The sequence below is a fragment of the Helicoverpa zea genome, chromosome 13 (genome assembly GCF_022581195.2).
Source record: "Helicoverpa zea isolate HzStark_Cry1AcR chromosome 13, ilHelZeax1.1, whole genome shotgun sequence".
Classification (NCBI taxonomy): domain Eukaryota; kingdom Metazoa; phylum Arthropoda; class Insecta; order Lepidoptera; family Noctuidae; genus Helicoverpa; species Helicoverpa zea.
The window spans coordinates 1,071,734-1,085,664 of record NC_061464.1 but is presented as its reverse complement, the minus strand read 5'-3'; the positions used below and the strand labels follow the sequence as shown (position 1 = coordinate 1,085,664).

General features: G+C 34.2%; 1 protein-coding gene across 3 annotated transcripts in view; it reads right to left on the bottom strand.

Moving 5' to 3' along the window:
- The window catches only part of LOC124635509, a 162,122-nt gene that overhangs the window by 34,945 nt on the left and 113,246 nt on the right, over positions 1–13,931 (bottom strand). For all 3 annotated transcript variants that reach the window (XM_047171372.1, XM_047171373.1, XM_047171377.1), the window contains one exon: positions 12,384–12,516. In XM_047171372.1, the coding sequence (XP_047027328.1) occupies positions 12,384–12,516 (133 nt within the window). Of the gene's footprint in view, positions 1–12,383; positions 12,517–13,931 lie in introns of those variants that run through there.

The following is a 13,931-nucleotide window of genomic DNA, read 5'->3' as shown; positions in this document are numbered from 1 at the left end:
CGTATAGGAGCAAAGACATAGATTGAAGCCCCTTTTTCTTTTGCGATACAAGAAGTCATATGTACATAATAATATGTAGGTAACTGGTATTTTCTATATTGAGATGTTCAAGGTAGGTACGAGGTAAACAGGACTGTTTTACGTATGATCATGGTGTTTATATTTATGTTCATCGTATATGTGTTGCAAATTGTGACTATCTGTACCTCTGGCTGGATCTTTTAAATGGATGGATTCTTATTATTTTTCTAATTAACCCAAAATTCTTAGGATTTGATACATATTTTTTCGAAAAATAAAATAGAACAGGTAAAAAAGAAAAAAAGTATGCTGTCGTTAAATAACCAATGTTTTACGCGAATTTTGTAGAGTAAAAGTATATAAGCAGGTAATAGTTACTTCGGTAAAGTCAGCTTCTGTTTATTATTTAAAACTGGCCTACGAAATATTCAAATTTTTAATTAAACTCTACTCAATTTACATAACTAACAAATTATAACGGAAAGGCCAAGTTATTATATAAAAGAGTTTTCTAGTAAGCATTATATTCACCCTATAAAATATGTATATAGTTTTAACGCGATTATATATAATGTATAAATAGTTTCGTTGCATAAACATGTGGTACAGGAAAATCGGTATGATATCACACTATTGCAAATTATTATTTATAAGTAAATATAGCACCTATGGAACACAATTATTGTATTTAATCAATTAGCTTGTAGTATTAGGTAAGCAACATTTATCCGTTTAAGAATATTGAAATAATTAGATGTTTAATCCAAATTTATGCCGAAATGTTTTAATTTATGCGTGTATTTGATATGGGTATATCAATTAACTAAGTATTATATAAATACAATTGCTGTAAGGTTCAAATGTTAAAAATAAAGAATTACCTAGTATTTATTGTAATATAAGAGAAAACAACATTAATCCTTCAAAAAGTCGTGAGCATACAAAATGTTTTCGTATGTTGTATTGTTTTACAAAAGCTATTCAGCTTAGAATGGAATTACGCAATCTCTGTAGAGACACGTGTTTGACGAAACTTACATAAGTTACAAAACAATACTTAAGGAATTATGTATATTTTGGGTTATAGAAACCTAAGACAATATAAAAATATATAGACAATAATAGCTACGGTATTATAATCCAAAAATATCGATTTTATCAACTGCATTCACAAAATGCAAACGGATTGTGCATATTTTGCGAAAATATCAAGGCTGCTATGGCCCGATGATCTTATCTATAACGGTCAAAAATATTAATTTATATTGCACATGCACATAATTTAAATATATTTACAATATTTCAATGTCGTTATTTGTACGATTTGTATAAATTATTATAATAAAAAAATACAAAATAGTATTCACCAAAAAGACTTTAGTTGCCAACAGCCAGGCCATGTTCCAAATAGTTCGGATAGCCTCCGAAATTCGCGCCATTTTTGTTACGTCACCACTACAAATGGCCGATAGGTTCCAAATTTGAACTTGTATTCACATTTATTTTTTTACGTGACTAGAATTTATAACTATATTTTGTTATTTTTTTTTCGTCCTCATTCCCCAGTTACGGAAAAAAATAAAGTTATTGTAAACAAATATTATTTATATATAACATAGGTATCTTGATGCTGCGAAAAAAACGCAATTGGCTTATCATCACATTCTCTATGACACGTAATTGTGAATGTAACATTGTAATATGTTTTGAACACATTTTATATTTAAACGTTGGATAATTCACTAGTCATTCCGTACCTTTTAAGTGTGAAGAGACCAAAAGCTCTTCGACCACAAGACCTTTTATGCTTAAATTAAAATTAAGCACATCTTCCCGGGCCAGACACTTATCAAAAAGCAACTTAATAAAAATTACCAATGCAAATTCACTTTCCGTAACCAAAGAATGAGAACCACAAATTCCAAATTTGAAAATCCGCGCTAAAACTTTTGACAGCTTATTTTTTTTTTTTTAGACGCGGAAAATACGCACTGTTGCACGACAGAAAGAATCAAAACCACTGGCATTGTGAGACGAATACATACTTTGTGAAGAGAATTTTGGAAAGTAGAGGCATCAAGCGAAACGGTACTGAGCATTGAAATTAATGTATCGTCTCTTACGGCTCGTGCACAGTAGCGAATTACCGTGAAATAGTGGTATTTTTCTGCAGTGTGATTTGTGACTTTTTTCCCGAAGATCCGATGGAACAATTAGACATTGTATCAGGTGATTAGCGATCTGCAAATTGTTGAAATCGAAGAGTTTACAGATTAAATTGCGCGTCGATTTTTCTGTAATTTGATGATTGGGTAAATAAAATTCCTCTTCACTCACGATCACGAATTTAAACAGTAATCTTTTAAAATTGAGAAAAAAAAGATAAAGGTTGGGCTTCACTATCAATAAGCTTTTTTATTATGGCCAGTTACTGAGCAATAGACAGTTTATTGAATATTTAAAGGAAAATTAACAAAACAAAAAATATCATTCAAGTTGTTAAAATTTTGTACTGGGTAACACCTGAAGACTTAATACATTTACAGGAATATCTTAAACGTCGTCGTCGTTTTAAGTTCTAAAATATGAAAACTAAGTCAGTGTTTTTTGTAACTTATCACCAACTTAGCCTAATAACCAGTGTGTTCATCACCTAACGTGGTTAACGAACGTGAAATGAGCGGCGTCGGATGAATTTGGAGAGCATTGTGCAGCGTCCACTAGCTCTGCCTGACTGCAGCTAGTTAGGAAGTTACACTTCTGGTATTTAAGAGTTGTGGTGACAAGCCATGATGGATTGGTCGAAAGATCTTTTTACGGAATTCAATAACCTATCTACGTATTTGTTGACTTGCCTACTGGAGATAGGCATTTAAGATTATCTTTATGCAAATTATGATTTTCAATCTTTTATAGAAAAACTACGGATCGATCGATTATTGAAATCTGTTGAGTTTTTTACTAGAGGCAGGCTTTTGACATTACTTGTATGTATGGAGTTAATGTCAAAATTAGTATTAGGGCCTTGTTATTGCTCAATGCACAGATTAATTAGAATCACGGGAGATGTAACTCAAGGGGGTGCAAGTAACTCAAGGAGCGTAGTAAAAACATTTGGTGTTGTTACAAAAAGTTAAACAGACGTTTGATACGCGTTTAAGAAAACCGTCTGATTAACATTTTCGTATTAAGTGAGATAATTTATCTTTATCCATCCATTTAAGTTATGCGGATAACTTTTCGTCAAACGATGCAACAGTGCCATTTATTCGTATCGTGAGTCATGTTTAAAAAAAAATTCAAAAATTATCTACCATTTAAAAAAAGCTAAATATTTATAAATAGCGACTTAATTATGTACTTAATATACTTAAACTTATTTAAAATAATAGGTGCGCAAGTGGTATTTGCTTATACTAACGCGACAGTATAAGAATTTCAAACCAGCCAAAAAATATGAAGATACAAAATTAATTACATAAACCACAATTATCCATACCTAACTGACCAAAACTACTTAGATTTCACACAAAAGCAATGTTTCTTGCATTACATAAACCATAGCCACATATAGAAGAACAAACTTCTTTAGCCCGTTATTAGAAAACTTTTATATAGGTATAACTATTACGTTTTCATGATCCCGTCTGAAAACTATTATATTAGTTAGAAGTTCGCCTCTTTCTATGATAGTTATAGTTTTCGAGCAATAAAGTAGCGTAATCTTTATCGGGCTAGCCTTTTCTGTAATACGCTTACATGTTGGTTGTTGCATTTGTAATCGATTGCCTAATAAAAAGAGAAGGTTATGGACTCAAAACTCATATCGGTAATTTAATTTAGGGCAATTCATTTTCATGTCAAGATTCATCAAAACCGGTATACAGCACTGGTTCCGAGTAATATGTACAAAACATACCTACAAAGTGTTTTTTTTTATTTTAAATAAATCTAAGCTTTGACAGCCAATTTAACCGAAGAGTTTTTCATGTTAGAAGAAAAGTTGTAATTTCTATCAATTTGTCCAAATATCAGTTTTGCATCGACACTTCTTAGACGTATCCGATTATAATATTTTATATGACTAGACGGCTATAAACATATAAGATCTCATGTTATTTATGTGCATAATATAAAGGTAGCTAAACATAACCAGTTCCTTGTGTCTATATTGGTATTAGGTAACGAACTTTTTGTTTAAAGATTTTTTTGACAGGTATTCTTTTGTCTATAGACTCTATGTTAGTCCAAACTTTTTCTATGGTATGTATTTTGATCTACTTTATTTTAGGTTATATTTTCTGTGTGATTAGATAAAGTTGTGGTTTTATTTGTCCTATTTATAAACAACGCTTAGTTTTAATTATATTATTAAGGGTTTTCAGTTTTAGATGTTCAATCTACGAGTTTCTGTCAAAAAATACCGTCTACATAGGATAAATCACGCGCGAAGAAGTAATATGGTGATGTCCTACTAGCCGAGTGCCCTCTTCGGCGGCTGTTCTCTTATAAGGAGATCAGCCAGATGCGCAGGATATATCATAGTGCACAAGCATGCAAGGTGCACTCACTATTCCTTCACTCTCATAGCGCGATGGGACGGCAATACGACACGACCAGAGACAGGTCAGGCCGAAGAAGTAATGTTTATTTAAATAAATACGTACATCGCATTTAGAGTGCATTTAGTCATTCGCACTATACCAGATACATAACCGTTCGTTTAAATCGTTTAAATGACAGCGCATTTTCTAAGAGGCGCCAGTAATCTTAAGAAGAAAGTTTAACAGTCTCAAAAACAAACAAAAAAACTTAAGCAGTCGTTTAAAACTGCGAACGAATACAAGATATTAAATATAGCCTCCGATCTTGTGGTTATGCAATAATTATTTTTATTAATTCCTCGTCTGCTCGGGTGTTTGTTTTACTTTCTTATTGTGACGTAAACACTGGATATACTTAAGACTTTAAGTTTCATAATTTGCAGTATTTTAACTGACTTCATAAAAGGAGCTTCTAATTTTGATTTTTAAAACCTCTCATTTGCCGTACAGTGGTACTGGGTACACTCTATATTGTGAATTCCTTGGACGTTAGTTGCTGTTACCGCTACCTTGAACTCAAGCGCTGTTGTTTGTTTGAGGATCAATGGAAGACGATATTTCTGCGATATTTGAATTTTCGTGAGAGGAATACGTGAATGAGAATTATAAGTTAGGTTTCAATATTTGTAAATAAATGATAATTACTTTCCCTCACACTGCAATTCCTGAAAATAGTATCTTTTGCAGCAGTTTTAAAAGTACGTAAAGATAAATCAAAAGATTAAATTGCAATGATGAGATGCAATTCTCATTTTCCGCAACAAAATGCACATTTATAGGTAGATTGTAGATGCAGAATAGTAAAAAAAAACGAAATAAAACAACTTTATCCGAGCCGGCCCACGCCACCCACGCCGCGAGCAAAATAAATGAGTCAACTGCATTAACTTAGGAATTCCATCTTATACAGCTTATTCTTGCCAAGTTTTGTAGGAATATGTACTAATATGCATTAGTTTTAATCTTATTATAATAATGTATGACACAAATCTCTTAATGCTTTTAAAATATCTTGTGCCTAAGTACCAACACTTCATTATCTGCCTAGCCTTTTCCCAACAATGTTGGGGTCGGCTTCCAGTCTAACCGGGTGCAGCTGAGTACCAGTGTTTTACACAGAGCGACTGTGTATCTGACCTCCTCAACCCAGTTACCCGGGCGACCCTTGGTTAGACTGGTGTCAGACTTTCCGGCTTCGGATTACCCGTAATGACTGAAAAAGATGTTCAATGACAGCCGATTCTTATTGTAAAATCACGAAGTTGCTAGGGAGTTTGTTCCATCACTTCTCAAATCAAATCAATCAAATCAAATCATTTATTTTGCAAACATGGGTGGTAAGTACATAGATGTTACAAAAAAAAATATAAGTTCTCCATGTTTTGCCGGCAATGGGCATGCAAATAATAATATAGTTATTAATAATTTCAATCAGAATAAGTACCTATACCAAAGAAATGAAAGTACCAACTCTTCAAATTAAAATATACTAATAGATGTCGTTAAATAATAAATTAATAAATAATAATACCAACCAATGTCAAAATTAAATTACATACAAAATTATTATTTCAAATTATAATTATTAGATTATAATGTTACTTTTAAGATTATATTGTAAACATTATATTCAGGTCATTGAACACATCACGACTGGGTGGGACTATATTTCGCTAAAGATTTGTCGGACAGAAATTCTTTTACAGAGTAATAACTTTTGTCTACTAGGAGATCATGGAGAGACCTTTTAAAATTCTTAATTTCTATAATTGTTCTGATAGGCCCCGGTAAATTATTAAAGATGCGAGAAGCTGAACAAAAGATGCTCTCATGCAATAGGTGCGTTTTACTGGCAGTTGTGCGTAGTTTATCCTTACGCCGTATACGCGTGTAGTAGTCAAACATGTGGATATTGTTTTTAACAAACACTGATACCTCGAGTATATAGATGCACGGTAGTGTTAATAATTTGTTATTTTTAAAAAATGGCTTACAGGAGTCGGTTGCGCATAAGTTGAATATAGCCCTGATGCAGCGTTTTTGAGCAATGAAAGCTCGCTCTTTTCCGTACTGTTGCCCCAAAATATTACACCGTAACGGAGAACAGAGCCAACTTCTTCCTAGCAAAAACATATAGGAATGGTGAAGGGCGGGTTTTTTGGGGCTTTCTTTAGTGCTTATTTTCAGCCTGTTTGGAATACCTACATGGCTTTTTATTAAAAAAAAATGCTCTAAATGTTTTGTTTTTACTCGTGGTTGCAAAAAAAAATAAACCAACATTTTTTTTCACGTAAGTATATGTTAAATTGTGGTAAATCTATTATTAGCGTAATAATGAGTGTATCATCTAACCGCAATAGACGCCGATCCTCTCTATTAACCGATATAGAAAAAGGTCACGGTCACCCATCCGCAGACTCACCGCTGCATATGACGTTTAACCTCGAAGGTCGACCGCATGTCATACAGAGTAATATTGTTCCAATATTATGTATCAGAAAACCTCATACTATGGACTCTTGGTTTAGGATTAATGTGTGAGGCCTTCCTAGAATTCAGTTCACTATAAAGGAGTGCCTGTAGAGTTTGTTGTCGGTTTTTTTTTTACATGGGACTAACTTTTTAGTATCGTGCTCTAGCTCTAGCTCACGTTAAAAAAATATGTTTAATCCTGTTACTGTTACTGTTAGGTACAGCCTTTTTATCGTCCCACTGCTGGGCACAGACCTCCTCTCATACGGAGAAGGATTGAACATTAATCAGCACGCTTGCTCAATGCGGGTAATCCTACTGACGTACTAAAAGCATCAAGAGAGAATTTACCCCTTTCGAATTTATATATTAATAGAATTCAGCTTTTAACTGACTGTAAAACAAAGCTTATGATTTTCTATAAAACATACTGGAACATTATGGTTAGTAACGTCTTTAACTACTTATAACGAACTGTCGATTTGTTTTTGTTTCAGTTTTCAGAGTTAAAACGAACATGTTTGGTTTTTGTAAGCTTCGCGTGTCATTATCATGTGGAAAATTCTATAAGTTATACCAAATGCATTATTTATTTACTTCTAAGTGTACAGTTTTTTAAATAAACTTAATTAAATAATTGTTTTTTTTTTCCAGTTTTTTAATTGTTAGTTCTATTTCTTGCACGCTTGTGTAAATATTAATACTGCTTACTATAGTGCCTATTTATGTGTAAGCTTTTTGCTTTGAGATCCAAACAATTGTTAAAATTAATGTAATACCTAACATTTTGAATTCCATATTGACACCTTTAAAAGGCACTAACAAGACATTATAATATTTACTTCAAAGATCCCCAACAAACATTCAACTTCTAAACTTAAACAAAACAAAGAAATGACGTAATTTCAAAAAAAGAACTTTGGAAAAACAAAACAAGCCAATATAACTGGCCATATAAAATGTTATCGATCGGAAGCCCAACATGAGTCAGAGTCAACCGAACCCAGTTTCCATATTTGAAAGGCAGACGCAAAACATTAAGCTGGCTAATTAGTTTAAAATTAGCGCTATTTTAAAATTCACGCAGCCAAGGGTGGCGAGACGGTCTGACGTCACTTTTTTGTTTTTTTTTTTAGCTGTATTTTGGTACCAGTATATTCCTTAGACTCTTTGGACGAAGTTTTCATAATGTTCTCGTCGACCTAGCCATATGAGCAAGGCTAAAAGCTTTATAAAGCAGATTCAATGCCAAGTGTATGTATGAACATTTCCAAAGAGATTATCATTATAAATTATTGCTTTTATGTCGATTATATTATTAAAAACTTGTACCGGTATGTAAAACAAACTATAAATATCACTAGAACCAGAAAACTTAATAACATATAAAACCTCTTTTTTCAAACACAACACTCAAACTTAAAACACACAATATTTTTTCGAACACTTTTAAAATTCGAAAACTTTTAAATATCGAACATTTGAACGCCGGGCGTAGTCGCGGTCTCGGTTCAGACTGGGTGATTCATCCCATTCGTTGGAGGAAAAAAAATATAACTTGAATTAGGTCCGCAACACACGCGAATCCAACACAACTGTGACTGTGTTCGAGAGAGCATAACTGAGCAACGGAACTCGATCTCGTGTAGATTTCGCGTTACTACATGCCAGCATTATGTAATCGTGTGCAGAAGGTTTGCGATTATCTCGATACCGGTTTTTTTAATCGATTTGATGTTCGTTCGATTGTCGATTTTTAGTCACTTCATTTGTTTTGCTAATAGGTTTGACAGCTACACGATATTCTGTCTGTGTATTAATAAGAAAGATGTAGATACTTGAAATCTTCTAGTCAGCGATAAAAGGAATCGTAGCTGTAAGAATTTCTCTAATAGTTACTGGAAATAGGTCAACGTTTATTACACTACCTACATAGTACTGATACCATATAAATCTTTGTTCACAAGGGTCTAATCAAAATATTGCCGACCTCAATATATGTAGATGGGACTTTACTAAGATAGTATGAAAATTACTGGCTTCTAACCGCGGTTTTGCCCATGATAACAATTTCACGCACCCTGATACAAAAGTAAATGGGCTATGTAGCTCTGCTAGATGTTTTAAAACTGGACTAGTGGTTCCTGAGATTAGAGCGTTGATTCAAACAAACAAACTATTCGGCAGTACGGGTACAGCTCGAGCCAAATAACATTTCTGGAGTTTTTCATTTGACACCACGTGCATGTGCATAAAGTTTTGTTTATATTTTGGTGTCAACTATGAAGTTAACTTAGTGCAAGCAAAACTTTTCGACCATATCTGTGCGAACAACTTCAGAAATGTAAAATTATTTGGCGCGAACTTTTAAATAAAGATAGATTATAAGAGCTTAACTTGATTTGCTCCACATCTGTACGCACTGGAACTTCTACCACTATCCTGTTGAACAATATTATGGTTGAATTATCACGGCAGCTACGTGATGTTGTTATGTGGTATTAATAAATGTATTAATTAGTTCTCGTCTGGGCGTGTCCCGGGTTCACTATTACGAGATTATTGGATCACTTTTGTTCTGATATTTTTCTTAGGAATCTGCAATTAAGAAATATAGGATTTTGGGTAAGACGTTCAAGTAGACGTGTTGGGGATGACGGTATTGCAGCTATTTAGGTCATAAGAAATACATATGTAGTGTCTGAGATTAGAAAAGAAAAACACTAAAATAAAATTAATTTTTATAATATTTACGAGACGTTTTAATGTACTTACTTGAACTTAAGTTTAATACATATTTATGTCAAATGTTTAACATCAATAACAATCAGAAAGTTTTAAGGAAAAGTAGCTAAAAAATTAACTTATCCAAAGTATTTCTCAGCCTCTTTCCCAAAAACAGGAAAAAATATTAAAAACATATGCATATTAACATACTCCATCTAACTACACCCACTTACCCTACACTCGAAGCTACAAAACAATATTTCACATTTTGACCGGCAAAACGCAACTCATTGAAGAGCGCTCAATGACCGGTCATTTCTTCAAGTTGTGTAAGAATACGATGAGATAGTACTATTTTAGTACTTTCTATTTGAATAGATATAGGGTGGATTTCTATGACCTATCCATAAGTTCATTTGCTAGAGACTGAATTTTGATGGTACTGAATTTTGCTCTACGTCCTACAAAAAGTCGGTCAGAAAATCCTTTATAAAATTGGACCGATTTATCTTTTCTACACAAGGTCTGATGGGGGCCCCAATTATGTCTTCAATCTCCAATCGCAAATACCTAAGCGGATAGATAAGTTATAGAAATCCGGAAGATAGAGGCTGATTCAGTATTTATGGTTTTTACGTAGTCATCCGAAATGAGTTTGAAAGTAGATTTTATGTTATAGGTATCGTACTTTGTAGTGAGACAAGAGGTCATGGCTTCAGTGAATAATTATTGTCTATCATTCAACATATCATCATAGCCCCGGAGCTGAGATACTCCACGTAGTAAAAGTTTCTTAGTCATTTAGCTATCTATAAGGAAGTAATTTTTCAAATCCGGCCCTAGACCTACCTGCCCTGATATCAGGGGTAGGTTCATTCTTGAAAATAGCACGTTTAACCAAACAAACAGCTTATTCAGTTTTCAAGTATATTAGGAGTAGGTATAGATGGCTGATCAAAAATCAAAATCAAAACTCATTTATTCAAACTTGGCAGCAAAACAGCACTTTTCGAACGACAAAAAAAAATTACAAAAGACAGCCCCCAAAACGCCCACCCTTCACCACTTCTATGTGTTTTTGCTGGGAAGAAGAAGTGGCGCAACAAACTCCCCAGCAACACATGTCTGTCTGTAGGTTAAAAGAACCTTTCAACAAAGTACAGTAATTAAGGTGTAATATAGGTAAACGAAAGTAAATCATATTCCGACATGTTTAATTTCAAGATTAGATTAGAATGTGGCTAAAATAGTATGTATTTGAGTTTCAACTAATCTAGCTCTTACTAAAAAGACGCGACATTTTACCTTAAAAAACAGTAGTGAAAATGAAAATAAACTCATTACGTTCTGTACGTTATGAGAGTAACGCAGAGGACTTCCTCAGATAACAATAGCGAGTGACTCCGTGCTAATAAACATTGTCTTTCATTAATACGAGTACGTCTCTCTATGTGAATAACAATCTTGTAATGTAAGGGAGAAGAGAAAATAAGAAATGAGTGTATATTTTGTTCTATGGATTAAGTAATTTTCAGTTTTGGTAGGGCTGTATTGAAGACTAGTGGTTTCACAAACGATTCTGGAGAACCACTTCCTGCAATGTGGTGAGAAATAATCGATGTCCCTTCTCAGGTTCTACGCCATCTGTATTCTTCACTTAAATTGGTCAGTAGTTCAAGTCTGAAAGGTATATACAGTCAGAAGAGGATAAGAATAATTTGTCAACTATCTGATGTTGCTAAAAGGTCACATAAGCAGTCACTCCATGTGAAACACTAGTACTCAGCTGCATCAATTAAACTGGAAGCCGACCTCAAGATAGTTAGGAAAAAGCCCGGCAGAAGAGATCGGCATGGGTGATGAATTATTGATTTATTTTCTATACAATGCTACAAAACAAACTTCTATGCAGAGTATCTACGTAAATTCTTCAGACGTTAAGTAATCGCATAAGTTTATTTTTACTTTTCGTAAGTAACTGCGGTGACGTCTAAGCAGTAAATAAGCTTATATATCCGCTTCAGAAGTCGCGCCTTATTTATAATCTCATTTGTAGACTTGTCACACTATATTTACTGTGTTATGTTTGTTATGTAATATTTTGTGGTTATTTTTAGGTTCTTCCTAGTGGTTAATCCTTACTAATATTATGAATGCGTAACTGACTGGCTATCGCCAAAACTACTGAACAAATTTATCAAGTGCAGGAAGAGGTTCCCTCGATCAGCTAGTTAAATAAGTAAAACTTTTGTTCTAGGTGTAAATTTCATCAATCATCAGGAGACAGGCTTTATTTAAATCAGCAGAACGGACTGCCTGACTGAAAGTCTTAAATCTTTTAAAATCTTTTAGGTACTTAATGTTTTTACCTAAAATCTTTAATTTCAAGAAGTAGCGAGTTTGTGTTTGCTCTGCGCATAGATTTATTCTGTAGGTATGATTTATAGCTAGTCTTTGTAAAAATCGACCAAAAATATGCCTGCTCTTCGTATTGATATATGCTGATTTATACCTAATCTAGTAGATTTGCTCTATAAGCAGCCTTAAGTCAGTACTCACCCGATGCGATGTGGCGACGTGCGCCAACCCGTGCGCAGGAGTGGGTCTCTCGTCGCTCGACTCGTCTCCCGAACGCTCGCCCGTGAACACCGAGTCGTGAGACACGGATAGCCCGCTGCCGTACGCACCCTCCCTTCGTGGATAGAAATGAAACTTAATTAAACATGTTTGGAAAAATACAAATATGGTGGATGAGCATTTATGAAATTATGACCTAACGAATACTGCACAATATGCTACACATACGAAGCATTTAAGAATTGTAAAATAAAGATGAATCCGTGTTTAATCTATGTATACCTAAATGCCCATTTTTGCGGACAACATAGATAGATAGATAGATAGATTATGCTTTATTGTACACCAAGAAAAAAGAAAATTTACAACACAGGACATCACAATACACAAAGAAGAGTACAAATGGCGGTCTTATCGCTAATCAGCAATTTCTTCCAGACAACCTTTGGATGGAGTTTATCTGCAGAATAGTTTAAAAATGGGTAGTTTAGGGTGTACATATAATTGATAAATGTACGATAAATACTAAAGATATAGAAAATAAATAGTCAATAAACGATAAAATATATAAAATACATGTAATAATAGTAGAAAAAATTAAGATAAAAGAATAACAATACAGCGACAGTAGTCATTGAGCCAGATAGTGATCCTTCACCATTTTTTTGAACACTGCAATCGACTGCGCCCGTCTTATTGCCACTGGCAGTGCATTCCACAGACGAGTGGCCTGCACAACGAACGATTTGTCGTAAAATGACGTAAAGTGCACTGGCATCTTCAGTTTTAGATTTTCTGATGACCTGAGTGATCTTGAATGCGTATCACAAACAAACTCAAAACGACTGTTGAGATAAGCGGGGGACGTAGGGTGAAAAAGAATACTATATAGCAAGGAGAGTATATGAGCGTTCCGGCGAAGTCGTATTGGAAGCCACTTGAGCTTAACACGAAATTCTGACACATGATCATATTTGCGTAAACCAAATATGAATCTTATACAAACATTCTGAAGGCGCTCAAGTTTATTTAGCTGGTCCTCTCTGAGATCAAGATAGCTGGCATCAGCATAGTCAAGAATAGGAAGAAGAAGAGACTGTGCAAGCGCAATTTTTGTGGCAATGGGTAGGAAATTTTGTAGCCGTCTTAAGGATCCTGCAGATGCAAATAATCTTCGACTGGTTTCCTGAATCTGCGGCTCCCAGGACATTCGGCTATCAAGGTATACGCCCAAGTTCTTGACCTTATTGCTATAGGGTATTTGGACACTATCATACACGACTTGAGGGAGATTAAACCAGTCAATTTTGGAAACCATCCGAGAGCTGCCGATGATAATCAGCTGAGTTTTTAACGGGTTGATTCGAAGCCCGTAGCGCCTGCTCCACTCAGCTATTTCGGAAAGATCTTTATTTATTATTTCGATTGCCTCGGACAGTCCCCCTAACTGGGCTTGCGAGTATATTTGAAGATCATCTGCATACAGGTGGTAGTTGGAAAGCAGTTTATTTGAGATGGAATTTATAAAAA